We start from the raw sequence: 18,104 nt of genomic DNA on the forward strand, positions 1-18,104 counted from the left end.
ATCCTACAATCATTCATTATTGGCATGATAATATATGTGGATTGTAGCATTACAAAATTGCGAGCTATGTTTGGTTTCACGTATGGAGTCGTTAGAATTGATTCTAACTAAGAAGTGATTTTGAGGCTTAATAATAAATCTAAGAAAATATCTTCTTTTGTGCGTTTAAGTTGGTAGTGTCATGTATATCTCTTAATAAATCATAGAAAATATCTCAAGAATGTGTTAAGTGTTTTTTGTGTTAGTGACATGTATATCGAAAGTGCTCTTGATGCTTTGTTATTATTGGTATGTGATATTTTGTTTAATTAAGAACGAACTCATTATTGAACCTGCCGGTGCTTATGTTTGATTTAGTTTCTAAACCAAATTATGCCGTTGAGATAGCTTTTTCTATTGATTTTTTTTTATTTTATTTTTTGCAGCTGAAAAATGTTAGCGAAGATATTTATGGCTGATATGATATTACTGTGGCTATGCTTTATATGGCTAAAGATGATTTTGCGGTATATGGAATGGAATGATGATTCTGCAGCTTGTTTTTTTTTTTTTTTAAAGGATTACGCCTAAAGATGTTGTTATATGGTTGTTGATATTGCTTTATATGGCTATAAGTTGATATTGCTCTAATATAACTTATATGTAGTATTTATTATTGTATGGAATATATGATTTGGAAAGTTTTGGTAAGCAATTTTATATTATAAAATTTGATTTTTTTCAATAAAAATTGATTTCACATCGGTGGGTCGAGTGCTGATGTGAAAACTGCAGAGTTAAATTTCAAAGCGCGTCTATTACATCGGTGCAAGTGGACCTGATGTAGAAATTCAAGATTTCACATCAGTCGCAACCTGATGTGAAAGGATGTGGACTTACCACATCATATCAGTTTACATCGGTTACAAACTGATGTAAAAAGTCATTTCCAACCGATGTAAAAAATAATTTACGTAGTAGTGATTTAAGAGCATGGCTCCACCACACGGTTTAATTGATTCACTTCTCATTTAAGGTAATTATTATTAGTCCTATAAATTGGAGTGATTTTGGTGACAATTTCTTCACCAAAAAAATACTCACTTCACAAAAAAAAAAAAAAAGAGTAAAAAATTACAAAGTGTAAGTAAGAGAGTAATCAATCACATTGCTATACTATGGCAAAGTTCATCACCGCTTCATTTGTCTTAGTTCTCCTTGTTGTGGCATTTCGAATGGTGCCTATAGTGTTGATGAGGGTGAAGGAATAGGTATCAACAACCGGGGGAAAGATGATCCTAATTTATACAAATCTAAAATGTATGGGCCTCAAGTAGATTGTAAGTTTTTGTATGGACAAGGTGCATTGATTTGATACCCGATTGGTGCGATAAATTTATTAAGTTTTGTAAAAACAAAAAATGGTAATAACCTACTATTTTTAACTTTCCATTGTTATATGGGTTATTGCTTTGAGTTTGTGATTTTAGCATGTGAAATGGTTCTTTCGGTGCAAGACTTTTTTTCTCTCCTTGGGCACAACCAACAAAGGATCCGTTGTCGTTAACATGATCTCTCTCTCTCTCTCTCTCTCTCTCTCTCTCTCTCTCTCTTTCTCTCTCTCTCTCTCTCTCTCTCGTACCGTCGAAGTAGCTCGGTCTACCAACAACGGGGTCTGCATTGTCTAGAGATATGCTGTTTCCTGCATTGTATTCTAACACTTTTAGGGTTGTGATGTTAGTCTTGGTGAGAAAATTTCATTTATAGTGGGTAGTGATCTGCACATGGTGTAATTTGTGCTGTTACGGCTTATTGAATGAATGAAATATATTTTCGACCAAAAAAAAATCTCCAAGTTCTATTCCATGATGAGCGATCGTGGCCATGGTCTTTGTGTGTTATATTGATATCTATATATCTATCTATACTAATAAATAATGTTTGTGTGAGTGTGAGTGTTACATTGCATATATAGCTAAATAACTTGGCATCTTCATTCCCGTGAGCTTAATTCAGCTTAGTAGGGACATTGCATAATATATGCAGGAGCCGGAGTTCGAATTCAGGACACCCCACTTCTCTACATTTAAATTGTGTGAGCTCCAGCCACTAGCAACCGGACAAAAAAAAAAAAAACTTGGCCTCTTCTTTGATAAATTCGGTCAAGCTAGGATATATAATATCTTTGTGTGTTTTGAATTTGTATTATGGTACCATGTTATGGTTATATGCGATATTGAAATAAATTAATTTCTTCTGTGTACTTTCTTGTGATCATCAAAGGGTTTGTATTAATTTCTTTTATGTAGTTTCTTGTGATCAAAGGGTTTGTAACGGAACACATTATAAATATAAATCTTAACTAAGAGAGTTACTTTTTGCCAAAAATTAAATAGAGAAAGAAAGTTGAGTTAATCCCAATGGATTGATCAAGCAGATGACTTGTATCCACCAATATATGTTTCGGTATTCACAATTTTTTTAGGGTTAATAGTGTTTTACCCCCGTAATATAGGTCATTTCCGGATTTACCCCCTGTAAAATATTTTTTTTGATTTACCTCCGGTAAAATATTTTTTTCTTTAGAATACCCCCTAATAGGCCAAACAAAAACAAATTTTATTTTATTTTTTACAAAAATTTTGGTTTTTGTATGGCCTATTAGGGGTGTACTTGCAAAAGTATGGTAAGGACTCTAGGGTTTAGAATCGTAAGCTAGGGTTTAGACTGATGATTAGATACCTTGAGAATGCTCTCGGGAGTGGTATTTATAGTCTGCTATGGGCTTAGGTTCCGTTGCTTGGTTCCCAAGCAACAAGGGCATTTGCGTATTTTAGGCGGTGTCTAGAGGTTTCTAGAAGTTCGTAAAGGCGGAGCTTCAAGACAAGCGCCCCGGGGTCTCGGGAGCCCTTCTCGGAGGGCGCCTAAGCCCTTCCGGAGGTCTTAGGGCCCTTCTTGAAGGCTTCTAAGCTTTTAGGAATATTATGACGGTTCAAGAGGGTATTCGGGAAAAAAAACTTTTACGGGGGTAAATCAAAAAATATATTTTACAAAGGGTAAACTGGAAATGACCTACGAGGGAGGAGGGGGGGGGGGGTGTAAAACACCATTAACCCATTTTTTTTTTATAAGCATCAGTTTTCATATTTAAATTAGGGTCTATCGAAGGATAAGGTTACTAAAACTCGAACTTTAGGTTGACTAATGAAAATAATACTTTTTACTAAGTTTTATAAACAAAAATGTTACATATGCATAAAGAAAAAGGTCTATATTTTAAAACTTGTTTTTTAAGCTCCACTTACTATCGAAAATTATCGAAACCACCTTAATTTAAGTCTCTTACTGAAATTAAAGGTTTTGTCAATATTAGATTGAGGCATCAACAATATTCTTTTGTCTAACATTATAAAAAGAAAAGAGAACACGTTAATATGAAATAATCATGTTCTTAATAAATCAAAACACCTTTCAACCTCAATTGTGTCCCAAAGAGTTAGAATACCACCGGAAGTCCCCACAGAGGGTTTATAAGAGTAACCAAAAGTTTGACTGCCCCAAAGAGTAGCACAAAGAAAACCATCAATATTTTTCAACTTAGTTCCTTGAATACATAAAATCCACGGACGATGAAATTCAGTTTAATTGATCGATTCGCTTGAAAATGCAATTGATAAAAAATAAAAAAGTTATATAGATCTTGAATATATATATTTTTAAAAACAAAAGATCAAAATACATTTTGAGCAAATGATTAGAAAATCAAATGTATCCCAAATGATATTGCACTTCCAATGAAAAGATATAAACGACTATGGAATACACATTGCAAACCTAATAAATATTTTCATTAACAAAAAGTTTACAATGCTTGAAACAAACTGATAAATGACAAGTCTGACAATTTGAATCCTCATCCTTGTATTTCCCTAAATATTAAAAGCAAAATATAGTACAAAAATGAAAACATTTTAGTTTGGTAATGATGTTGGCAAATGAGCTAGAGAATTGAAAAACGAGTTTGCTGTCTCGTTTGGGTGACAATGTTACTAAAATATTGGTATGTGTTAATTCAAAGCGGGCTTGATAAACTTCGTAAACATTTCAGTTCCGTTAATCGTTTATTGAATTTTAAAATTAAAAACTGAGAACCAAAACAATTTGTTCGGTATTCTTCAATTCAGTTCGGTTTTTGACCTAAAAATATTGGAAATTTTTTAGTTTGATTTGATTAAATTTTTCGAGTTCATCGATTTTCTCCAAACCACTTACTCCCTTGACTATATCGATATTGTAGAACTATTTTTTCCATCCATCCTTCTCCTCCCTACATCTACACTATGGATTATGGAAGCAGTGAAATATTAAACAATTCTAGATTTTTCACACCCAACCCCCATCTTATTATTTCATCCTACCCACAAAAATTTTCTACAACCTATGTTGCCCCCACTAAAACCGCCTTCGAAGTTTAGTGAGAGCATGGAGTACCATTTTTAGGAGATTTGAAAAATAAAAAGAAGTAACATTTTCATCTGAAATTGAAGCTTTCAAGAAACAACATACTATATAATTACATTCACACAAGCATGCACAACAAATTAAGAATGCTACACTATTGAAAAGATATCAACATGGAATGAACTTGTCCATTTGACTAGTGAAGACAAACCAATGACCCAATTGGTTCACACTATATAGATTCATTCATTAGTTATTCTATCCTTTAACTTATTTATTCCTCATGTAACAAAAAGCAGGTCAACCTTAAACAACATAAGTAAAAGGAAACTAAGATCCTTAATACTTTAAAACCATGGTTTCATCTTGCAACACGTTTTTCAGCTACTTTCAATTAAGCTTTGTTAAAATCAATTTCCTTACGATAATGTAAATTTAATTCACTTCTATTTTAGGAAATCAATAGTTCTCATCACTATAGCCTTAAGTTCTATAAATTGGAGTGATTTTGGAGACAATTTATTCATACAAGCACAAAGGAAAAAAAACTTCAAGAGTAACTTATATACACTATGGCAAAAACAATCACTGCTTCACTTGTTTTAGTTCTCCTTGTTACCGCGATTCTGAACGGCCACACTGAAGCTGCCGGTAGAGGAGCTGAACCACCAAAGGATGGAAGTGTTTACGAACCCGAAGGGTATGGAGGTCTTCCGTTCCCTCCGCCGCCGCCGTTTATAACTTGCTTGTTTTGGTATAAGCTTTGTTTGTTTTGGCCTCCCTTTTGTCCTGATTATCAAAAGATGTGTCTTTATTACAAAGTCACAGAAGAAGAAGCTGGTCCAAATGCTCAAATCGTTGCTAAATCCTCTAATGTTCCATGATTTCATAATGTTGCTATATGGCTTGTGTGTTATAGATATCTATATGTGTGAGTGTGAAACTATTACTATAATAACTTAATAGGCCTACTCTAGTTGTGCCTTACATAGATTTTTAATTTGTGGTATGTATTTGTATTATTGTGCCATGCATATCTTTGTTATATGCTATGGTTGAAATAAAATTTCTCAAGTTTATTTAGAACATGTTTATATATATTTTCTTTCTTAAAGCTGTTTCCTTTTAGTTTCTTTATATCTTTATTTTGCAACCGCCAAAAATGAATCAGAGAAAGAAAGACGTACGAAATCAATATCATATACTCTGTTCATAAAAATTAAAACAACATTCACATACCATTTGGTATACTCTATTCTAGTTGGTCCTAAGACTTTTGGTGTCTTAGGCGAATTAATAAAGTTGTGCTCTTTTAATTATTCCAATGTCTTTCTTTTTACTTGATAAAAAATGTCTTTCTTTTTATATTTTTTTATTGCAAAAGATTCATTTATAAATAAGGTTCTCTAATAAATATTTACAACATAATTAATCAAAGCGAGTTAAAAGCAATTCCCCTCAAGGTCAAAAGCACTCATAACAACTTAACTGATGCTGATGTCGAATTGCATGTGGACGCCAATCAAGTTTTGTGGCTGAAGGCGATTCCCCTCGAGGTCAACATCTTTATTTAGCGCTTATTATTAAATCGAATTGCAACAAAGGACAATTTATTTAGGAGAAATTTTATTGTTGTTTCTGATAAACATTGTTTGACTAATTGCGGTTGTATGAAAGATAGAGAGCATTTGTTTTTCAGATGTGACTTTTATGGTCGCCTCTGAAATTATATATCAGGATGGTTAGGTTTTCAAATGGTTTCTGATGGAAATTGATTAGATCATCTTATTCAATGTGGGAGGCTAGGTTTTTTTTTTCTTCTTCTAAAAACTCTTGTTTGGTTTTCAATATCAATTGGATATCAGTGTTGAACACTATATGGAAGGACATGAATGAGAGAATTTTCAACCAAAAGGCTGATCAGCTCACAACTCTTCTCGAAAAAGTAAAGAGCCAAGACGTTTTGGTTGTTAAAATCGTTTTATGTTATGTTTGATTTTGACAACCAAACTTAGATCCTTTGATGTGTTTAAAGACAATTTTTTACCTTTTGTTGTTGAGGTTGCGGTTGCTCTTTGATGTAATATACTTTTATTTTTGGGGAAATTATATTGACCTCCCCGAGGGTTAGTCAAATGCCACAAACCTCCCCTCTAGTTTTAATTTGATCACTAACCTCCCTTATCATTTAAATTAATAACACCAAACCCCCTCTTGATTAACGCCGTTGGTTACCGTCAAACAGAAATCACCGCCTACAAAGAAGCCTACATCCCCATTTCATGTTTCTGTTGCATATTCTCCTTAAACAACCGAATTGATTCTAAAATAAAAAAGAAAATCAAATTGCTGCTGCAGTGTGTTCTTAATTTTTGTATTAGGAAAAATGAATTTGGCATATGATACTAAATTAGAAAAAAGATATATTTTTTAATCTACCAGCCTAATTCACAAAAACCTCAAATATTAAACCACATAAATTTTCACGATTTTCAAGCCAATATATAGGCTTCTAATTTACTATGAGTATCATATAATGCTTTTCATGTTTTTGATACCATTATGCTTAACAAATCGAGCGCTACAATTTTGCAGTGGATAGCATACATAATATACCTATATACCTGAAGGAAAATTTCTCACCTCACGTGTTGTTAGTCACTCAGTAAACTCATTTGATTGTGTACTGATGGTCGAAATAAGCATAACGGATTGATTTTTTTTCCTTCTTTCTTTTTTCTTCCTGAACATAATGGATTGTTAACAGAGTTAATTAGTGGGAAGGTTATTGTCTATAGATAAACTATATGGGAGGTGTGTGACATTTGATTAAACCTTAGGGGAGGTTAGGGTAATTTCCCCTTTATTTTTTGTCTCCTTAGCCTTGTGCTTGAGAGACATCTTTTGTTGGTTTAATATATTTATCTTTAGCCTTTAAAAAAAAAGATACTTAAAAAACATTATCTCCTCTTATTTTAAAATTTACACCCTCTTTTCTCATTAAATATTGTAGTCTTTTTTCATATAATCAAACTTCTAAGCCACATGTATTTTTTTCTTCTGTTTACCGTTCATCTTATCATTAACATATAGTTCTAAATCCAATTATAAACTTCGAAAACAATACAAGATAAAATAAAAATATTGGACAATTTACTAAAGCTAATAAAAATGATAGTTGAAAATTAAATTTTATATTATAAAATCATATAGTTAACACTAATTACACAATGTATTTCGTTTGGCCGCAAGTCAATAAGGTTGCTTATTGTTTTTTTTTTTGAAGAAGCCAAAATGGAATTAAATAACACGGCAGTCCCAAAAGCACAAGGAGTGCCTAAGCGACTACAAAAGGAGCCAAGAGTTTACATCATATACAAACCAACCAGCAAAAACACCACTAGCCTAAACCCAAACAAACAAGAGGGCTAGACCACCACCGATGGGTGCCAAAAACAAAATTAGCTTTTCTAGCTTTCAACCACCCTAGAGACAACATTTTCACCTTATCTAATAAACGGGGAATGGGGGTTACAACATTACTAAACAGACGATTATTACGTTCATTCCACACAACCTGTGCACAAAACAACCAAACAAGTATCATGAAAGAACATCTAGACTTAGCACCACCGTCAAATAAGTAAACCGTAAAAAGTGATCGAAATATCATCATCATCCGCCCCACAAGACCCGATCCAATCCCGCACCAAATGCCAAAGAGAACCAAAAGTATCACACCGCAAAAAAAGATGTTGAGCCGTTTCTGTTGGCCACACCCGGCCACACACAAGGACATATCGGCCGCCAACACCCGACGATGGATCGATTCATCTTCGTAGGCAACTGTCGCGAAGAAGTCTCCAAGCAAACACCGAAACCTTCAAGGGAACCTCGCTTATGCCACACCAAATGCGTAATCGAGGCCTCAATAATCTGGTCCCGAGATGTTAGCACATCATAAGCACCCCTAATCGTGTAACCACCTACGGAATCGGGAAGCCACACCCACCTATCCGTAACGTAGGAGACAAGAGAACATCAAGCAAGAAAGTCCTACACTCTCCTAACAAATCCTCCTCCCATCGCCACAACCTACGCCTCCACCTCAACACCTCCCCCCACGACTCAAAGTCAAGAGACAACAACGTAGCCATATACACCAATTTGTTCTCTGCTAACTCAAACAACCTCCTAAAACGAACACAAAAAGGGACATCACCCAACCACCTATCCAACCAAAACAACGTATCAGCCCCATCACCAACCCTCCGCACCACGTGTTTCTCAAACCAACCACCATCCCCGGCACCAACCGAACCAAAAACGACTCACCTCCCTCCACCAACATGAAACACTCCCGCCCCCTACCTCCAACCTCGCCACCTAATTCGCCATACCCGGCGGCTAAAACCCTATACCACAATCCCCCTCTATCAACCAACATCCTCCAACACCATTTACCTAACAAAGCACAATTAAACTCCCTCAACTTTCTCACACCCAAACCTCCATACTCCTTTTTGGAACAAACAGACTACCGGGGTATCCAAGTGATTTTTCTATGATCCTCACTCCCCCCTCCCCCCCCCCCCCCCCCCAAAAAAAATTATTAAACAAAGATTCAAGGGAAGAGATGATACCCGATGGCGCTTTGAAAAAGAAAGAGCATAGACAGACAGAGAAGTCAAGACAGATTTTAAAAGTACCAAACGACCGCCGCATGAAAGAAACCGGCTATTCCAACTAGAAAGTCTATTTTTAATTCTATTCACAATTGGTTCCCAAAAACATAGACGACGCGGATTACCCCAATAGGCAAGCCCAAGTAAACAAAAGGAATCGTACCTACTTTACAACTCGGCACCGCCGCCGCCTCATGAAGCCAAGAATCGAAATATTGATCCCAACCAACGAGACTTTTATTAAAATTCACACGCAACCCCGACATTGCTTCAAAAATAAGCAAAGAGGCACGAAGGGCACGAACATTCCCCCAACTTTTAGTACCAAGTAACAACGTATCATCCGCAAATTGAAGGTGAGACAAAACCATCGAGTTACCCGCTCCCACCCCAAAACCTTGGAACATCCGAGAGTCAACCATAGCTATCATTAAAATATGGGTTAATTAAGTAAATGGTCCCTATAAATATTCAGAATTTTGTTTTTAATCCCTACAAAATAAAATCACACTTTTTAGTCCCTATAAAATTTTCCATCTACATTTTTAGTCCCTATAAAATTTTCCATCAACATTTTTAGTCCCTATAAAATTTTTCCATCAGGCATTTTAAGTCCCTAAAATGCTTAAGAAAAATGTCACAAGGACTAAAAAGTGTGATTTTATTTTGTAGGGACTAAAAACAAAACCGTGAATATTTATAGGGACTAAAAACTTAATTAACCCTTAAAATATTAAGCCCTTCGGCCGCCGCAAGAACAAAAAAGGGGAGAGAGGATCCCCTTGACGGAGTCCTCTAAACATCTTAAACTCATCGGTGGGGCAACCGTTCACCAAAACCGATGCCGTAGCGTACTCACACACTCTCTAATCCATTTTCTCCAAAGCACAGGGAACGCCATTCTCTCCATAACAACATCCAAATAGCCCCAATCAACCGAATCATATGCTTTTTCAAAATCGACTTTAAACAACATAAGCTCCTTCTTATCTCTACGAGCCTCATCCACCACCTCATTAGCTATCAAAATACCATCTAAGATTTGCCTATTTTTCACAAAAGCAATCGAGACTCGGAAACCACACTACCCACCACCAACTTCGGACGATTCGCCAAAATCTTGGCCAAAATTTTATACAAACTTCCCACCAAGGAAATGGAGCGAAACCCATTAAGCCGCCGCGGACTATCCACTTTAGGAATGAGCGCAATGAAAGTTGAGTTAATGCCCTTGGTCAACTTACCATTACGATGAAACTCGTACACAAACCGCATAATGTCATCTTTTAGAATCGGCCAAAATTCCTTGATGAATCCAAAATTCACCCCATCCGGTCCTGGACTCTTGAAACTATCACAGTCCCCACACCGCTGCCTTCACCTCTTCCGCCGAAAAAGGTAAAATAAGCCCACCTCCTTCGAAACCGTACAACCTCCGAAAATTGAGATTCGCCACACTAGGACGGTCAACACTCTGTGCCCGGGAAATGACTAGCAAAGTGAGAAAAGACCGCTTGCCTAACCCGATGAACACCCTCTATCTCCACCCCATCCACCAAAACGAACTCAACGCATTACGCCGTCTCCTAGACGACATTACGGCGTGAAAAAACTTTGAATTCGCGTCCCCTTCGTAAAGCCATTGATTCCTATATTGCTGCCAAGATATACTAGTATGCAACCTAGACAAAGAATGAATATCAGCCGTGACTCCCGTAACTCATCACATTCCTCGTCCGTCAACACTTGCACTTCCCCTTTACCATCTAACTCGGCCAATCGTTCTTTAAGGGACACAATCTTCCCGGGCAAATTTTGTGAATGAGCGGCATGCCACTCCTTTAGAGCCACTTTCAATAATTTAAATTTCTCTTTTAACACATAACCACCCCACCCTTCTATCCGAAAGGACTCCCATTTGCTCCGAACAAACTCACATACCCACTTGTGTCCGACCAACATTTCAAAAAATGAGACGGCTTTGGACCCCAATTCTCTTCGTCAACAGTTAAGAACAGAGCACGGTGATCCGATAGACCTCTCGGTTGAGCAACCCGAAGACAATTCGGCCATTTCGTACACCATTCCTCGGACATAAGAAATCCGTCAATACGACTCATCGACCTCGCCGTCACCTTTAAACCACGTAAAATTTCTACCACAAAGCGGCGAGATCACACAAGAAATTATTCTCAATAAATTGATTAAAAGAAGCACTATCGAATAGCCCCTAGACGTCGACACCGACCGTCTTTCTTCCCCGTTACGCACCACATTGAAATCACCGCAAACACATACCCGACTACCACGCAGTACCTAGACGACCGAGATAAAGACTCCCATAACTCTTCCCTCTCCCGATTAACACAAGGAGCATAAACATTAAACACATGGAACTCTTCATTAGATTTAATAAAACGACCGTGAATCGCCAAGACATGCTCAAAAGACACAAAGTGGACCACACCTCCACCTCCTCTAGGTCCCACGCAACTAATAAACCGCCCGACGCCCCATTAGAAGGCTGATAGGACCACGCTATTTTTTGCACGTCCCACATAGCCAAACACACGGATATATCGCAATTTTGTAACTTAGTTTCTGTAAGCACACAATAAACGGACACTTCTCCTTAATCAAAGATCGCACCTCCCTTTTAATCTTAGGGCCTCCTAGACCCCTTACATTCCAAGATACCAACTTCATTACCACACAGAGGCTCCTTGGTTATCTCATACTAACCCCACACCTATTATGGTGTACCTCTCTATATATACCTATTGATTTTAGATGAAATGAACTATTTTTGTCTTTGATAAATAAAAGGTAAAAAGTCTCATAAATGATAAAACGATACACTAACTAACATATTTAAAATATTTTGTATCTTAAAAATCAAATAATGTAAAATTTAAATAAAATTACAATAAAATATTATTATTTACATTAAAAATCCTCTATTTTTTGTCAGTAACTTTCTTTAGAGTATACCAAAATCAGAACTTACATAGAGTTAAGTCATTTATGTGATCTAAGCCGCATTATAAAGAATTTGGTACTGATCTTCCTTTAAAGAAAAACACTCGACAGAAGAATTTGGTACGTAGTATTAATATTCCTTAAATCATTCAATATCTCATCCGCATTATAAAGATGAGTTATGAGTTAGCTGGATCCACTTTTCATTGACCTTCTCTTAATAATTTAGGATTGCATTCGATATAATATTAGCTATATTGGAACACCGCTATAAATTATTCAGGTATTGGTTATAAGTTAGACTTATAGATATAGTTCTGTCATAGGTTTAATTACATCCTTTTTTTATTTGATGACCCAGATCCTGTTTGGATTTGGATTCTTATAGGAAAACGTCATGGGCAGGACGTGTTTTGTGTAAATAAGCTTAGTTGGAATAAGCTTTCATACTTGCTTTGTCAAAATAAATAAAAAATATATCGTGTAAAATTTTTTTTTTGTTGAAGAAATATCGTGTAAAAATATTAATTAGTCATGCAATAATTTTTTTTTAAATAGTCTCATAAGTCCTAGTTCAACTGGCAAAAATACCAAAATTGTTAGGCCGGACGTGTGCGTTTGTTATGCGAGTGTGCGTTTGTTAGCATGTTTTACTATTTTCAAATTATTAAGCCTATTTATGGCTCCTCTATTTGTAGAAAATGAGTTTTAACATTTGTTTTTACCTATCCTAATTTTTTTTATTTTATCTCATTATGTAGGCTTAATATTGTCTTGACAATAAAGAACAAGAAGAGGGTGTATTAAAAGTTTAATAATTTATTTTATTATTTTGAAAGTAATATTTGAATGGTCAAAGAAAATAACGTGCAAAGAACATCATCCTTTATTTATTGCTGACACCCTTAAAACATCTTGTTTTCATTTTTAAAATATTTTTTTGATTGCTATGGCACCCTGAAAAACTAATTCAATTTTTGTTCATGGTATGAACTAGTTGGCCCTTAGTTGGAACTGAACCTTATGATTTCAGAATCAAACTTATATTTATTAAACATTCTTACAACGTAATTTCACACCTAACTACCATGCCACATGCATATAATACGTGTCTTTTTTTTCTTTTTCAAATGTCAAATTTTCATTATAAATTGATCAGTAGCTAAATATTATTTCACACATCAAAATTGACTAGGCATTTTTCCTTTTGAGTGTGCCAGAGAAAAATGGAAGTTATTAATGTAAATCAATGGAACAATGAAGCTGATAATGATGAAGTTGAAGAAATCAGCTTGCAACGAAAGAGTGTTGTCCAGCATAGTAGCAGCAGCAGTACCAGCAGTTCAGAAAATAATTACATAGAAGCAAAAGGTAAAAATAAATGAACATAGAAATTCATAACTATCACATCATGAAAAAAAATCTCTTCATAGGTGATTTAAATTAAGAAGCTTTTTAATTAACATACACTATACCTAGAATTATGCATTTATGTTCATGTCAACTAAGGGGTAAGAGTTTGACTTTGTAATACGAAGTTCAAATTCCATATGTGACGTCGTCCGAGACAAATGCATCAATAATAAGCAGTGTGTTAAGAGTCCGGTTTTTAAGACACACGTTCAGACACACTCTCTTTTATTAGTAAATAAGAGTTGGTTTTTGCCGATTAGAAAGTATTTTGTTAACGATGGGAATAAACTCATGAGCTATGAAGCACATACACTTCTTAGATTAGGAGTGTCTAGGTATTGGACATGCGTCGGTTGTCCGATACCGACACCGACACGACACTTATGATTATACTGAATTATATGATTTTATTAAATGATTATCGATGTCGGCGTGTTTGTGTCCGTGTCATGTTGTGTCCGGTGTCCGTGTTAGTATCCGTGCTTCAGAGCTCATGAGTCATATTACAAAATCAAAGATGGAGGCCTAAATAGACTTATATTAATTTTATGTTATCAAAGGTGGAGGCCTAGACTTCATTGAATCTGAGACAAAACCGAAATTTGAAGTGGAGATAAAAGAAAGGAATGCTGAAATGATCATCCAAAATGAGGATATTGATGAAAATGACACAATTTTACCTGCTTCTGATCCTCCTCTTCCTGAGGATTCTACTTCTTTGATCAATGTGACAAATGAAAGTGACACAGTTATTGTAGTAGATAAAGAAAATGGTCAAGAAAGACAAGAATTTTATTTGGAAAAGGTGTTTGAGAAACCACCAACACATGGATTCTACTGTCCTAATTGTAATGTTTGTATCCAAAAGGTGTACATTCAAAAGATCTACATTCAACCTGTGCAACAACCTGATACAATAAGATGCTCATCATGCTTCAGTTTCCTCATTCCAATAGGTACTTTTTTTAGTTTATACTTTATAGTATTGTTTTAAAAACTAGACTGAATATTGGACGGTTCAACTGGATGAACTGAGAACTGGTTGTTTCGCCAGTTGCTTTGATCCCGATTACATTGGAGTCTGGTTGAACTTTGAATTTCTCTTTGTCTTGAACAGGTAGCTGGTTATTCCCTGGATTGGTATCTAATAGAGATGGAGAATTAAATGATCAAGGTAATGTATTTTGATGACTATAGTTGACTTCTTGAGTAATCTTACTTAACGTATTTTGTTTATCGAATCATGGTTATCGGTATCTTAAGATATATGCGAGTTGTATCTCACCACGATAAAAAACTTAATACAATGAATCAAAATCTCATCATGGATCTCGATTTATTATGATGAATCTTGACTCACTATACGATTAATCCCGATTCATTTAATAAATCACTACCTAAGGCCAAGCATAATATAGTCGTCTACTTATTTATGTCGTTTAGTTTATGATATAAATAGTGGATTATTACGGGGTTCATATGTGATATATCAAATTATAATGTTACAATGTGACTTGTTTTTACTTAAAAATAAATAATTTCTTATTTATTATTGATAATGTATCTTAAGATTCTTAATAAGATTTGATTCACGATTCTCAAAAATAGGTTTATCAAGTAACCAAAGAAATCCTGAAATCACTGAACAAACTTTCAAAGTTGCATCACAACAAGAAGCTGATTCAATACTTGGTCAATCTGAGGAAGTGAATCAATCTGTAACAAGAGGTACCAAAACAGTCACTAAAATTGTAGATGACTCAGGAAAACAAACCATGCAAATCATTGAAGATGTGGTCATTGTTAGACCTCAAAACGGTGAAGTTGTAACAAAAAAGAAACATTTTTGGAGTGATTGGGGTGTAATAGGTGGTACTAGTTCCGAGGTTCCAAAAACAAAGCAACCCGAAAATGGATCTACCGAAAATAGTGATTGGAAAGTTATAGGTTCTGGTTCTCAGTCCACTTTGTCCAAACAACCTGAAAATAACTTTGAAGACAATAAACAGTCAGACTTTGTGGAAGTTAAAGTCGAGGGATCATCGTCCACAGGTAAATATCATACTCGTCATGTTCTAAAATAAGCGTCATTTATCGTTTAAGGTTTCTAACACAAATGAATAAATATGATAAATGACTAATAAAAAATGCAACAATTTTATCAAAAATGTCCTGATTAACTCTTGATAAATGACTTTGGAACATTTTCATAACTCAATTCTGAAATAATCAATCTAATTTTGTTAAACAGGATCTGCTGAGGGAATAGTTCCACCTGTAACTTTAGGAACACCACTTCTTACTCATAGTAATCCAGCTGCACCAGCAAGTAACAAGCCATTGGAGATTCTGAAAAGTATTGTGTATGGTGGTTTGACTGAATCATTAGCAAGTCTTAGTGTTGTGACATCTGCAGCAAGTGCTGATGCTGCCACATGTAAGACTTTAAATTTACTTACATATATAATATATCATTATTCTTTATTTCCTAAATATTTTTGTTGCATCACTTGATAATATTTTTAAGGTTGTTTCCTACAAAAAGGAAAGAGGAATTGATGCATCAATTTTTGGGAGTTTATATTACAATGTTTCTGATAGTTTCATTATTTTGCAGTGAATATTGTTGCTCTGGCTATTGCAAACTTGATTGGTGGACTTTTTGCCCTTGGTCACAGTGTGAGTTATATGTTTTCAAAATATTTTATTCTAGCTACATGATTAAAATATAATATTGAAAGAGTTACATGATTTTACATGATTTTACGCCATATCTCATCTAATGAGACTATTGTAAATGCATTGATCAACATTAACATGATTATCCAATACTTTCACTTAACTAAATCTAATACATACATATGTATATATTTGCAGCTTAGGGAACTAAAAGCTAATGAACCAAAAAGATCCAACACAGAAGAAGTGGTGGATCAATACAATGAAGTGCTAGGCCAGAGGAAGAATTTCATTCTTCATGCATTCATTGCAATCTTATCATTCATTATTTTTGGACTAATACCACCAGTTGTATACGGCTTCACATTCCGTGAGAACGATGAAAAGGATTTCAAGCTAGCAGCAGTTGCAGGAGCTTCACTTATATGCATCACATTGCTTTCTATTGCAAAAGCTTATATCAAGAGACCAAACAGTTACTTAACATATTTTCAAACAGTGTTTTACTATGTTAGCACTGGTGCTGTTGCCACAGTGCTTTCTTACTTAGCTGGTGATATGATGAAGAAACTCATTGAAAAGCTTGGATGGTTTGAACCGGCATCAAGTTTCTCCTTGCAGAATCAACCCAGATTTGGATCATATTAATAACATGGACTGTTGAATTTGTTGTGGAGATTGATTGTTTTCCTTTCTTCTTGTTCATGTTTATCTTTACATTTTGTTTTGGATTTCAATTTCAATTTTTGTTAACTAGGGAGAATGTCCTTCCTGTTTCACAATTTTATGAGACTACAGATTTGAGTTGTTCTACTTCATTGACTTTTTAGTCATGTATATGCTATATTTTGTTAAGCAAAAGAAATTGGAATGAGACTGTTTCATACTAAATATAAAACGAGACATTTCGACGTCACATTGATAAAACCTAAGTAACTAAACCCAAATAAATTGATATACGTGAGCAAATATATCGAAAATTTACGGCCACTTCGCGAACCAAAAAATAAACATAAACGCCAAACATATATCCCCTCGAACGACAACACCAAATGATCCCACGAAAAGAGATAACATGTCCCAATGTCATATTTTGCCGTGAATTTGAGAAGCTAGGTATTATGCCATCCGCTCGCTAGACAGGTCTATTGGTTTTTTGCATAACATGGAAACATGTTAGTGGCCAACTCTCGGGTGGGATTTAGTCCCACATCGGATAGATAGGAATCTTGAGGAGAGTTTATAAAGAGGAGGCACTCCTCACCGTACAAGCCGGTTTTGTAGGTATGAGTTAGGCCTTGGTATTTGTGTCATGGTATCGAGCCTATCGGGTCCATGTCGTTGGGCTTCCCTCACGCTTCGGGCAGGCCCAGATGGCTCACGCTTCGAGGCAGGCCCATTGGACCGGGCTGAAGCGTGAGGAAGTGTGTTAGCGGCGAACTCTCGGGTGGGATTCAGTCCCACCGTTGGGCTTCCCTCACGCTTCGGGCAGGCCCAGATGGCTCACGCTTCGGGCAGGCCCATTGGACCGGGCTGAAGCGTGAGGAAGTGTGTTAGCGGCGAACTCTCGGGTGGGATTCGGTCCCACTAATAATGGGCCCGAACGGCGAACTCTCGGGTGGGATTTAGTCCCACCGGATAGAGGAAATTCAGGCAGGCCCATTGGACCGGGCTGAAGCGTGAGGAAGTGTGTTAGCGGCGAACTCTCGGGTGGGATTTAGTCCCACCCGTACATTTGTTCCTTCACCCCAACAAATACTCTCGGGTGGGATTTAGTCCCCTTTGGATAGAGGAAATTCGGGCAGGCCCATTGGACCGGGCTGAAGCGTGAGGAAGTGTGTTAGCGGCGAACTCTCGGGTGGGATTTAGTCCCACCCGTACATTTGTTCCTTCACCCCAACAAATAAT

The 18,104-nt window shown here is 36.0% G+C and overlaps 1 protein-coding gene across 1 annotated transcript; it reads left to right on the plus strand.

Moving 5' to 3' along the window:
• Positions 1–13,280: 13,280 nt before the first annotated feature.
• On the plus strand, positions 13,281–17,094 carry LOC146896797 (uncharacterized). Its single transcript, XM_085733649.1, has 7 exons — positions 13,281–13,475; positions 14,078–14,473; positions 14,635–14,691; positions 15,126–15,569; positions 15,769–15,954; positions 16,135–16,196; positions 16,395–17,094. The coding sequence occupies exons 1-7, from the start codon at positions 13,331–13,333 to the stop codon at positions 16,842–16,844; spliced, it is 1,740 nt and encodes a 579-aa protein (XP_085589775.1). The 5' UTR covers positions 13,281–13,330; the 3' UTR covers positions 16,845–17,094.
• The last annotated feature ends 1,010 nt before the right edge of the window (positions 17,095–18,104 follow it).

Source organism: Medicago sativa, chromosome 8 (assembly GCF_051527215.1).
Source record: "Medicago sativa cultivar Bolivia chromosome 8, Bolivia_mono, whole genome shotgun sequence".
Taxonomy (NCBI): domain Eukaryota; kingdom Viridiplantae; phylum Streptophyta; class Magnoliopsida; order Fabales; family Fabaceae; genus Medicago; species Medicago sativa.

Excerpts from the sequence above, each read along its gene's own strand:
- LOC146896797 (XM_085733649.1), top strand. The coding sequence starts at position 13,331 with ATGGAAGTTATTAATGTAAATCAATGGAACAATGAAGCTGATAATGAT. Across the intron at positions 14,474-14,634 it reads CAGTTTCCTCATTCCAATAG|GTAGCTGGTTATTCCCTGGA; the intron begins GTACTTTTTTTA and ends TGTCTTGAACAG. Across the intron at positions 15,955-16,134 it reads AAGTGCTGATGCTGCCACAT|TGAATATTGTTGCTCTGGCT; the intron begins GTAAGACTTTAA and ends ATTATTTTGCAG.